The sequence below is a fragment of the Glycine max genome, chromosome 5 (genome assembly GCF_000004515.6).
Source record: "Glycine max cultivar Williams 82 chromosome 5, Glycine_max_v4.0, whole genome shotgun sequence".
Classification (NCBI taxonomy): Eukaryota; Viridiplantae; Streptophyta; class Magnoliopsida; order Fabales; family Fabaceae; genus Glycine; species Glycine max.
Window position 1 is genome coordinate 12855060 of NC_038241.2, and position 12521 is coordinate 12867580.

General features: G+C 39.4%; 1 protein-coding gene and 1 non-coding gene across 2 annotated transcripts; both read left to right on the forward strand.

The window, feature by feature from the left end:
* The first annotated feature begins 1465 nt into the window (after positions 1-1465).
* Positions 1466-2107, forward strand: LOC102661940 (uncharacterized). The gene has a single exon (XM_006580645.1). It carries the CDS (start codon positions 1466-1468, stop codon positions 2105-2107), a length of 642 nt encoding a protein of 213 aa, XP_006580708.1.
* A 9370-nt stretch (positions 2108-11477) lies between these two features.
* LOC113001766 (small nucleolar RNA R71) lies at positions 11478-11584 on the forward strand. Its single transcript, XR_003267252.1, has one exon. It is a non-coding gene; the product is annotated as a small nucleolar RNA R71 (small nucleolar RNA).
* The last annotated feature ends 937 nt before the right edge of the window (positions 11585-12521 follow it).

Below are 12521 nucleotides of genomic sequence, written 5' to 3' on the forward strand. Positions count from 1 at the left end.
GAACCCTATTGTTGGGCCTAGGCTTTAGGGTCTGCTTCTTTTGTTGGGCATACCTCTTTCCTTAATGCTCCCGCAATTATAAATATACAACCCTTTTTATTTGATATGTTCCCTCTCGCACTTTCATCCATTTTCATTCTTCTACATATTTATTTTTGTTGCGATTAAATGATTTGACGTAGATCCAACGATGAGTCCTGTGAAAGTAGTGATACCGAGGACCCGAATGTTGACTTTGATCAACTAGTAAATCAAGTCGGGGAGGAAGAAAATTAGGATTGAGGGCTTCCCCTAGATTTGAGGAGAATGGTGGAGCAAGAAGAGAGGGATGTGAAGCTACACCGAGAAGAGACAGAGGTTGTGAACTTAGGCATTAGCGGAGAGAGAAAAAAGGTCAAGGCTGGCACTTGTATGTCCGCGAACGTCCGAGATGAGTTAGTGACCCTGTTAAGAGACTACCAAGACATCTTCGCTTAGTCTTACCAAGATATGCCTGGTTTGAGCTCGGATATCGTGCAACACAAGCTACCTCTGAATCTTGAGTGATCCCTGGTAAAGCAAAAATTAAGGAGAATGAAGCCCGAGATGTCCCTAAAGATAAAGGAGGAAGTGAAGAAGCAATTCGATGCCGGTTTCTTGGCCATTGCTCAGTACCCAGAATGCATCGCCAATATCGTGCTGATCCCGAAAAAGGATGGGAAGGTGCAAATGTGCGTGGACTATCAGGATCTAAACCGAGCTAGTCTAAAGGATAACTTTCCTTTATCGCACATCGATGTTCTCGTAGATAACACGACCAATTTTTCCCTATTCTCTTTCATGGATAGGTTTTCGGGATACAATCAGATAAAGATGGCACCAGAGGATATGGAAAAGACAACCTTCATCATTATATAGGGAACCTTCTGCTACAAGGTAATGTCATTTGGACTGAAGAAAGTTGGGGCAACGTACCAGCGGGCCATGGTGGCCATATTCCACGACATGATACACAAAGAAATTGAGGTCTATGTGGATGACATGATCGCCAAGTCAAGGACGGAGGAGGAACACCTAGTCAATTTGTGGAAGTTGTTCAGGCGACTGCGTAAATACAGGTTGAGGTTGAATCCCGCAAAGTGTACATTCGAGGTAAAATCCGAAAAATTACTTGGCTTTGTTGTTAGCCAGAAAGGAATAGAGGTGGATCTAAACAAGGTAAAAGCAATCCTTGAAATGCCTGAGCCACGTAATGAGAAGTAGGTCTGAGGTTTCTTGGGAAGGTTGAACTACATAGTGAGATTCATATTACGGTTAACCACCACATGCGAGCCTTTTTTCAAATTATTGCGTAAAAATCAGTCTGTCCAATGGGATAATGATTGTCAAGTGGAATTTGAAAGGATTAAATGATGTTTGATGAATCCTCCTGTGCTTGTACCACCGGTGCCTGTAAGACCTCTTATCCTATACATGATAGTATTAGATGAGTCGATGGGGGTGTGTGTTGGGACAACATGATGAATCCGAAAAAAGGGAACGAGTCATCTACTACCTGAGCAAGAAGTTCATCGCATGCGAGATGAACTACTCATTGCTAGAGAGGACATGTTGTGCCTTGGCGTGGGTAGCTCACCGTTTAAGGCAGTATATGCTGAGTTACACTACTTGTTTGGTGTCCAAAATGGACCCTGTCAAGTACATCTTCGAAAAGCCCACTTTCACTAGGAGGATAGCTCGGTGGCAGGTTCTGTTGTCAGAATTCGATATTTTCTATGTCACTCAGAAGGAAATAAAGGGGAGCACCTTGGTAGATTATCTAGTTCAACAACCCATAAGCAATTATCAGCCTATGCATCCAAAATCTCCTGATGAGGATATTATGGCCTTGTTTGAAGAGGAGGTTGAAGAAGAGGACAGGGATAAGTTGATTATGTGGTTTGACGGTGCGTCTAATGCACTAGGCCACGAGATTGAGGCGGTATTGGTTTCCCCAAACAAGCAATATATACCTTTAATGGCTAGGTTGTGTTTCAACTGCACAAACAATATAGCGGAGCACAAGGCAAGTGCCCTTGGGATCCGAGCAGCGATCGACTTTAGGGTCAAGTTACTCAAGATATACTAGGACTCGACATTGGTAATTCATCAGTTGAAAGGTGAATGGGAGACCAGAGACCACAAATTGGTGCCTTACCAGGTTTACATCAAGAAATTGATGGAACTCTTTGATGACATCTTTTCATCACATTCCTATAGAGGAAAATCAGATGGCCGACGCCCTTGCCACTCTAGCGTCCATGTTCAAAGTGAGCCGACACAGAGATTTGTCTTACATCAAATTCAGATGTCGTGTCGAGCCTGCACACTATTGTTTGATAGAAGAAGAAGAAGAGGATGGCAAGCCTTGGTACCTCGATATCAAATGATACATTGAAGACAAGGAATACCCGCTTGAGGCCTCTGACAATGACAAGAAGATGTTACAAAGGTTGGCGGCCGGTTTCCTCCTAAGTGGAAATATCTTGTACAAGAGAAATCATGACACGGTGTTGCTTCGATGTGTGGATGCAAGAGAGGCCAAACAAATGCTAGTAGAGGTGCATGAAGGATCCTTTGGTACACATGCCAATGGACATGCCATGGTCCGAAAGAATCTGAGGGCGAGGTATTACTGGCTCACTATGGAGAATGATTGTTGCGTTCATGTGAGGAAATGCTATAAATGCCAACGCAGTACCATTAAACGTCTTGGTGGCACCGTGGCTATTCTCAATGTGGGGCATAAACATGATCAGGGCCATCGAACCCAAGGCTTCAAATGGGCATCACTTCATATTAGTCGCCATTGATTACTTCACCAAATGGGTGGAAGCAGCTTCATATGCTAGCGTGACTAGAAACGTGGTAATTAGATTCATTAAGAAGGAGATAATCTACAGATATGGGTTACCCAGGAAGATCATCACCGATAATGCCACTAATTTAAACAACAAGATGATGAAGGAAATGTGTGAGAACTTCAAAATCCAAGGTCATAATTCCATGCCTTATAGGACCAAGATGAACGGGGAAGTTGAGGCTGCCAATAAGAATATTAAGAAGATCATTCAGAAAATGACGTATCATACAAGGATTGGCACGAGATGCTCCCTTTCGCACTGCACGATTATCAGGCTTATGTGCGCACATCTACTGGAGCAACATCGTTCTCTTTGGTGTACGAGATGGAAGTTGTGCTCCCATTTGAGGTGGATATTCCTTCTTTAAGGGCCCAAGCACACTTTGATCAATTAAATGTTATCGAGGGTAAGAGATTGGCTGCCATGAGCCATGGGCGACTATATCAGAGCAACGTGAAAAATGCTTTTGATAGAAGAGTGTGCCTGCGTAAGTTCAGCGAAGGGGATCTTGTTCTGAAGAAATTGTCGCAGGTTCAAAAGGATCACCGAGGTATATGGGCCCCAAACTATGAAGCACCATTTGTGGTGAAGAAAGCTTTCTCAGGAATAGGGTTGTTGCTCATGAACATGGATGATGAAGAGTTGCCTTCGCCTATGAATTATGACATCGTCAAGTAATATTACACGTAATACTTGGGGCAATTCAAAGGCTCAATATTCGGACCTCCTCAAGAACTCATTAGGATCTCCATGTCTTATGTTTTTTTATAAATAATAATCGCAACATTAATAAATATGGATTAATGATTTGCATCTCTCCTTCTAGTGGTGTTCCTTTGTACTTTTATTGCCTTTGAGCATGAACGTACACTCTCATTCTTTGCTCACTCACACGATCGGTATTCCGGAGCCATTCAGCATGTTCAGCAGCGGTATCATAAGCGTTAAGTAAAATTGAACATGACAACAAAAAAGAGAAAATCGCAACACCTGTTTAATTATTACGTTTAACGTTCGATCATAAATATGCATGCATCTGCATCTTATCATCAAAGTTCTTACAAACAAAAAATGAATGAAGGGTCATTTTGGGTGATGGTCAAAGGCAATAAAATGCAGTAACTAGGATGTGATCCTAGGTCGTTTCCCAATGAGCAATGATAAACCAAATGTTCATAACAGATAATAGGAAAATAGTAACGAATTGGGGGGGGGGGTGTTTGCTTTTGTAAATTAAACAGCGAATAGATGTGAATTATAAAATATCCGAATTAAAACACATTGCTTCCCCTTGATTCACAAGCAAGTCTCTTATCCTAGGTTACGAGAGTTTATCCTTTATCAGTTCAACCACTTAATCCAACCCTAAATTAAATTACTAAGCGAAATTTAACATAAGGCATTCATTATGTGATTAAGCAACACATACACCAATTAATCATAAACGATCATTAAGCATGAACGTAATTAAGCACGGAGACAATTAATCAAGCACTAAACATGCATGAATTAATAGCAACAAATTCAGAGTAATTAGTGAAGAGGAAAAACTGAACAGAATTTAACAGTAATAATAGAACCTCAAAGAGAACTGTGCTTGATCCTCAAGAGAAAGCAACGCTAGAGACTTAGCCTTCCATTAATCAATAGAGAATGAAATTATAGATTGAAGAACGGAATTTTATTGCTAAAACGAAAAGTCAAAACTGGAATTGCAAAACAAAAAAGTGTCTAAGAAAAGCCTAAAACTAAAAACAAAAACAGGAGAGAGAGAGGGCCTAAACTAGAACCTTGGTGCTGTTATATGGTTTTCCAGCCCCAAAGCTTACAAATCTGTTTTAAATCCAAGCCCGTAAATAAAATAGGTAAGATAAGATAAGATCTAATTTTGTAGAATAAAATAGTCTGCCCTCTTCAAGCCCAAGCCCAATTCTGGATTCAAGCCCAAGCCTAATTCTGGATTCAAGCCCAATGCTTCATTAATTCCTGAAATTAGATTAAAAACATCAAATTAGCTGAATGGGCCAAAATAATAAAACTGCCTAATTAATTTGACAATTAAGACTAATCAGTACTTAAAATGGTGCAAAAAGGGTTAAGAAATAGGAGAAAATAATGGCACATCAAAACCCCCATATTTAGCCTTTTTCACTCCTGGGCAAAATGAAATAAAGAACAAAATCCAAGGATATCAAAGAGAGACAAACAAAAACATTTACATATTTCTCAATGAACATCAAGGTATGAAAGGAATGGGTAACATCTAACATGAAGAGATCCAAAGAGTCAAGACATTCGTGAAAATCATCCAAGCAACCCAATCATGGCAAAATAGTTAATTAGCTCAATAATGAAAAGTGATAAAGCCTCACAAGATATACACTCTATCTCTTAAGTGTCTAGGCTGCTGTTTACTTTCGAAGCACCCATGAAAACAAACACCACATAGACTTGGCAAAATTCTAAAATTGACAAACAACTTGACAAACACATGCACATGAGGATCAAAAGGTCTTTAAAGGTTGTAATGGGGCCAAGGACAAGGTAGGGAAAAAATATGGAATAAGTAGCTAAATCCCAAAGGAATAGAGGAGCAATGGGGAATAAGTGGAAATTAAACACATGTAGTAAACCCAAACCCTCTAATATCAACAAGACCTCATAACAAGACCTCATTTATTCAACTTCACTTCTTTTCTTCTTTTCTTTTTTTTTTTGCAATTTTTTTAATAGTACGAATTTGCAGAATTTACAGCAACTGAATTTTTTTTCTCTTTTTTTTTTTATAGATTGAATTTGAAGATTAAAGCAAGAACTAGGCAATATATATATACATCAAACATGGCCAAAATAAAACATTAAGCATGACCAAAAATCATATCTTCCAATGAAACATACCCCCCCACACTTATTCCCAAAACAATTCCAAAGCTCCAAAATTCCTTAAGGGTAAGGTGATATCATGGTTTTTCACTTAAAGCTTGTAGTGAGCTTCAAAACAAGGAAAGGGAAACAAGGCTCAAAAGGATTATCAAAGGAATTAATTCAAGGTAAGTCCATTTGGCTAGAGGCTTATAAGAACAAAATTGCCTAAATCATTTCCAAATATGCATGTGAATTAGGAAGCATCAACAAGAATCAAGCCAAGGCTATTGTGCAAGCAATCAATGGGGCAAAACACACCAAAAGATTTTGATGATGGATGGCTCAAATTCTCACAAAGATAAACTTATTACTATCAAATTGAGCTTTCAAAACTATCATGACATGTAGAGGAAAAACAAGGATTTCAAATCACAAAATGTCAAGAGACTTTTATTTTCAGAACAATTACCCATTTCTTGAACATATCCTATAATTCAAAGAAAAATATGCAAAGTTGTACATGCAAACAGAATTAACCTAAAATATTAAACTAGAAACCCCACAAAACTAACAAAATTAACAAAACTAACAAAACTAGCAAAACCAAAGAACACTCCCCCCCCCCCCCCATACTTAAACAACACATTGTCCTCAATGTAGCACAATTAAAAGATTAAAAGCAATTAAACCATCAAATAGAATCGGACAAATGTAATAAAAGTAAAGAAGGAGATAGGAAAAGAAAAACTCCCTAAGTCATGGTGGAGGAAGAGTAGGGTGGAGTAAGGAAGTCTCTTCCACCACTACGTCCACTAAAGAAGGGTTTGTGAGGAATCGCTTAAGTCGGTGTCCATTGACCTTGAAGCTCTTGTTTGTGGAGTTGCTTTTGATCTCAATTGTACCATAAGGAAAAACATTAGTAACAACAAAAGGACCAATCCACTTAGACCTCAACTTACCACTCATGAGTCCAAGCTTAGAATTATACAATAACACTTTTTGCCCAACCATGAAGTCCTTCTTAATTATCATGCTATCATGGAACTTCTTAGTCTTTTCTTTGTAGAACTTGGCATTCTCATACGCTTCCAGGCGGATCTCATCTAACTCACTCATTTGCAACTTTCTTTCCTCACCAGCGTGATCCATAGAGAAGTTGCAGGTCTTTACTGCCCAATATGCTTTGTGCTCAATCTCAACTGGAAGATGACATGCCTTTCCAAAGACAACCTGATAAGGAGACATTCCCATGGGTGCTTTGTAGGCAATCCTATGTGCCCAAAGAGCATCATCGAGCCTGGTACTCAATCTTTCTTGCTTGGCTGCACAATCTTCTCTAAAATTCTCTTGATCTCCCTCTTAGAAATTTATGCCTGTCCATTGGTTTGGGGGTGGTATGGTGTGGATACCCTGTGTACAACCCCGTACTTTTTAAGCAAGGCATGCATTGATTTGTTGCAAAAATGGGTTCCTTGATCACTAACGATTGCTTTAGGTACTCCAAACCTGCAAAACAGATTAGATCTAACAAAATCTACAACAACCTTAGCATCATTAGTTCTAGTGGGCTTGGCTTCCACCCATTTTGAAACATAATCAACTGCAAGGAGAATGTAAACATAACCAAAAGATACAGGAAAAGGGCCCATGAAATCTATACTCCAGACATCAAACACCTCACAGAATAGCATAGGTTGTTGATGCATTTGCTGTCGCCATGTAAGTGCACTTCCGGGTCTCAAACACTGCTCACAAGTGCTATAAATCTTGCATGCATCTTTAAAGATGGTGGGCCAATAAAAGCCACAGTCAAGCACTTTGTGAGCTGTCCTTTGAACACCCTGATGACCTCCCGGTGTGGAAGAATGACAGAACTGCAGGACTGAGTCAGTCTCATGATCTGGAATGCATCGTCTAATGACCAAATCACTGCACAATTTCCACAAGTAGGGGTCATCCCAAATAAAATGCTTAGCATCACTTTTAATTTTGTCTTTTTGAACCTTAGATGCTAACGGAGGAAAAACAGAAGCAACTAAATAATTGACAATGTTAGCAAACCAGGGAGTAGAAAGAGAATCAGAAATACTATACAATATATATAAATGATAATCCGGGAAATCATCCCGAATGGGTGAATCCTCATCAGACACATGTTCGATCCGACTCAAATGATCAGCAACTAAATTTTGTGCTCCGCTCCTATCACGGATCTCCAAGTCAAATTCTTGGAGCCAGAGCATCCATTGGATCAACCTAGGCTTTGAATCAGCCTTCTGCAACAAGTACTTTAAAGCTGCATGGTTAGTATAAACAATAATGCGAGTACCAAGCAAATAAGAACGAAATTTTTCCAGAGCAAAAACTATGGCTAGTAGCTCTTTCTCAGTAGTAGTATAATTCGCTTGGGCAGCATCTAAAGTCCTAGAAGCATAATATATCACCCTAGGAAATTTATCAATTTTTTGAGCAAGGACAACCTCCAATGCATAATTTGATGCATCACACATAAGCTCAAAAGGGGTTGTCCAATCGGGTGCCTGGATGATGGGGGTGGTAGTCAGTGCTCTTTTGAGTCAATCAAAAGCCTCTTTGCATTTATCATTAAAGTCAAGCTCCATATCCTTTTGCAACAAGTTGGATAATGGAAGGGCTACTTTTCTAAAATCTCTTATAAAGCGCCTGTAGAATCCTGCATGACCAAGAAAAGATCGCACCTCTCGCACGCAAGAGGGGTAAGGCAATTGTGAAATAACAAAATTTTTTGCAAGATCTACTTCAATGCCTTTATTGGAAATAATGTGGCCTAAAACTATACCTTGCTCAACCATAAAATGACATTTTTCAAAATTTAGAACAAGGTTAGTTTCAGTGCATCTATTCAAAACCTTTTCCAGACTATCCAAACAAACATCAAAAGAGGATCCATATACAGTGAAATCATCCATAAACACCTCTATGCAATTTTCTAAAAAATCACTAAAAATACTAATCATGCACTGCTAGAAGGTACCAGGGGCATTGCACAGGCCGAAAGGCATCCTCCTATAGGCAAAAGTGCCGAAGGGGCAGGTGAATGTGGTCTTTTCCTGATCCTCAGGAGCAATAGTGATTTGCATATAACCAGAAAAACCATCAAGGAAACAATAGTGAGATTTACTTGCCAGGCGTTCAAGCATCTGGTCAATGAATGGCAGTGGAAAATGGTCCTTTTTGGTAACCTGGTTCAGCCTCCTATAGTCGATGCAGACTCTCCAACTGTTATGCACCCGAGTATGAATCAACTCCTCCGTCTCATTTTTTATCACGGTGAGGCCGGTTTTCTTCAGAACTACCTAGACGGGACTCACCCATTGGCTGTCGGAGATAGGATAAATGATTCCATCTTGCAAAAGCTTGGTTACCTCCTTCTTCACTACATCAAGAATCACCGGGTTGAGTCTTATCTATGGCTATCTTACTAGTTTAGCCCCATCTTCTAAATTTATTCGATGCATACATGTGGATGGGCTAATACCAGGAATGTCCGCCAGGGTCCAGCCTATAGCCTTCTTATGCTTCTTGAGAATAGATAACAGCTTCTCCACTTGCTCATCAGCAAGGGAGGCAGATATAATTACTGGAAAACTTTTGCTATCATCCAAGTAAGCATATTTTAAATTTGATGGCAGAGGCTTCAATTCTGGTGTGGGCGAATGGATAGTGGTAGAAAGAGATGGTTTCTCAGCCTGTACCTCATAAAGAAAGTCAGAGGTATGTGTACTTCCTGAAACATGGTTAGTTCTATATGACTCTATAAAATCAATCTCAAGAGGTAAAACATCACCAGACATGTAATCAATATCAAATTCAGATTCACTCTCAGCATCAAATTCAGACATATGATCAAGTACAAATTCATATTCAATGCATGAAGAGTGACAAGCATGCATATTAGAATGAAGATCAGTCATGTATTCATCAACAATATGGTCAATTATTTTAACACAAAATACAGAAAGATCTTCATATGGGTGTTTCATAGCATCAAGAATATTAAAATGAACAATTATATCACAAAACTCAATAGATAGTGTGTCTGCATATACATTTATCTTAGTTCTAGCAATTTTCATAAAAGGTCTGCCTAGAATGATGGGAACTGATCCTTTAGAAAATCCCTCCTCCATATTCAAAATATAAAAATCAACAGGGAAAATTAGTTCACCAACTCTAACTAAGACATCCCAGAAGGATAGGCAACACTTCTATTAGCTAAATGAATTACCATATCAGTTGACTGCAAAGGACCTAGAGATAGAGAATTAAAAATAGACAGAGGCATAACACTAACAGAAGCTCCTAAATCTAGCATGGCATTGTCAAACTTATTGTTCCCTATAATACAAGGTATGTTGAATGTACCTGGATCTTTAATTTTTTTCGGGATTTGGGGAACAGATTTACCAATCAATGCGAAGACATTTCTGCCCATACTAATTCTTTCACTTCCTTTAAGCTTCTGCTTATTAGTGCACAGCTCCTTCAAGAATTTAGCATATCTTGGAATTTGCTTTATTGCATCCAGCAGAGGTATGTTTACCTCTACTTTTCTAAATGTTTCCAATATCTCCTTCTCTGTCTCTTCCATTTTTTTGTTGGAAATTTCTCTTGGAGGGAACGGAAGAGGGATATGCTACTTCTGTAAATCAGAATTACCAGGGATATGTTGCTTCTCTTTAGATTCACCTGCATAGAAATTGTTAGGTAACTTACTCTTTAAATTTTTGTCATCATCTTTTTCTGGAGTAGAGTGAAGTTTGGCAGGTTCATTTGCGGATGAGGAAGATGTTGCTGTTTGAGGTCCTTGACACTGCTTTCCCGACCTCAATGCAATGGCACTCACATTTTTGGGATTCTGGACAGATTGAGAAGGTAATCTGTCAGAATATTGGAATTGTTGTTGATTTAACTGTGTAGCCAATTGTCCCATCTGATTAGTTAAGCTCTAAGTGGAGGCTCTGGTCTCTTGTTGAAACTGCATGTTTTGCATAGTCATTTGCCTCACAAGTTCTTCAAAGGAAGGTTGCGGAGGAGCCTCAACTGTTTGCTGTTTCTAGGGGCCGTTGCTGTTGTTGTTGCTAGATTGGTGGAGGAACGTATGGTCTGCTTGGGCCAGCAGCATTTTGAAAATAAGGTTGTTGTTGTTGTTGTGAAGGATTCGACCATCTAAGGTTGGGATGATTCCTCCACCCGGGATTGTACCTGTTGCTGGAGAGGTCATAATTATTCTGTTGTGACTGATTTTGCTGTTGAGGTTAAGGAGGTCTGTTGTAGATGTTTGCAACATAAGCTTCAGGTTGTTCAATTGCTTCAGATTGTTGCACAGAAGGGCAAAGGTCTGTGTGGTGGTCGGCAGAGGAGCATAAACCACAGAGTCTGGCGACAAGTGCAGATTTTTAATTCATGGCCAATTGGGTTACCAGGTTAACCAAGGCATCTAGGTTACCTTCAAGCTTCTTAGTCTCAGCTGATGAAGATGAATTCTTGGCTACTTCATGCACTCCTCTAATGACAATAGCATCACTTCTGGCACTAAATTGCTGGGAGTTTGAAGCCATCTTCTCAATCAAATTTCTGGCTTCAGCAGGGGTCATGTCTCCAAGGGCTCCACCACTGGCAGCATCTATCATACTTCTCTCCATGTTACTGAGTCCTTCACAAAAATATTGGAGGCGAAGCTGCTTAGAAATCTGGTGGTGAGGGCAATTGGCACATAGTTTCTTAAATCTCTCCCAGTATTCATATAAGCTTTCTCCACTCAGTTGCCTAATGCCTGAAATATCTTTTCTGATGGTCGTGGTCTTGGAAGCAGGGAAATTTTTTTCTAAGAATACTTTCTTGAGGTCATCCCAGCTCGTGATGGACCTTGGAGCAAGGTAATATAGCCAGTCCTTTGCCACTTCCTCTAAAGAATGAGGAAAGGCCTTCAGAAATATGTGATCCTCCTGGACATCTGGTGGTTTCATGGTGGAGCAGACAATATGGAATTCTTTCAGATGCTTGTGCGGGTCTTCACCTGCAAGGCCATGAAACTTTGGAAGCAAATGGATCAGTCCAGCTTTAAGAACATATGGGACATCCTCAACAGGGTATTGGATGCACAAGCTTTCGTAGGTGAAATCAGGTGCAACCATTTCCCTTAGAGTCTTCTCACGGGGTGAAGGTTGTGCCATGTTCTCAGAATGTTCAAAATCAGAATGTTCAAAACTATAATGCTCAAAATCACCAATAACAGAATGCTCAGGATGCTCAAAAGGTAATAAATGATGTCTAACTAATCTATGAAATGTTCTATCTATCTCAGGATCAAAGGATTGTAAGTCAGATGGATTGCCTCTAGTCATACACTATATTCAGCATGCACAACTAGTTGTCTTCTTATGCAAGTAACAATGTAGGTTTGAACTCCAGCTACCATGAAATGATATCCAAATGACTTGAAATTTTGTGAGCAACCTTATAAAATGATGAGAAGATAGCACAAAAAATTTCAGACAAAAATTCAAAGTCTAACTATAGAAGCTAAAAATGATAAGTTAAGAAAAATAAGAGAATAATACTTGGAAAATAAAAAAACTTTTGACAGAATCGCAATTTTTGGAAGAAGGAGACCTCAGCCGGCCATAGGCCGGTTGTCACGGCATGGGAAATTTTTTTCTACCCCAAATATATATATATATAATAATTGTGATTCTGATAACCGGAGCAAAAGTTATGGCTGTTTGAAGTTTT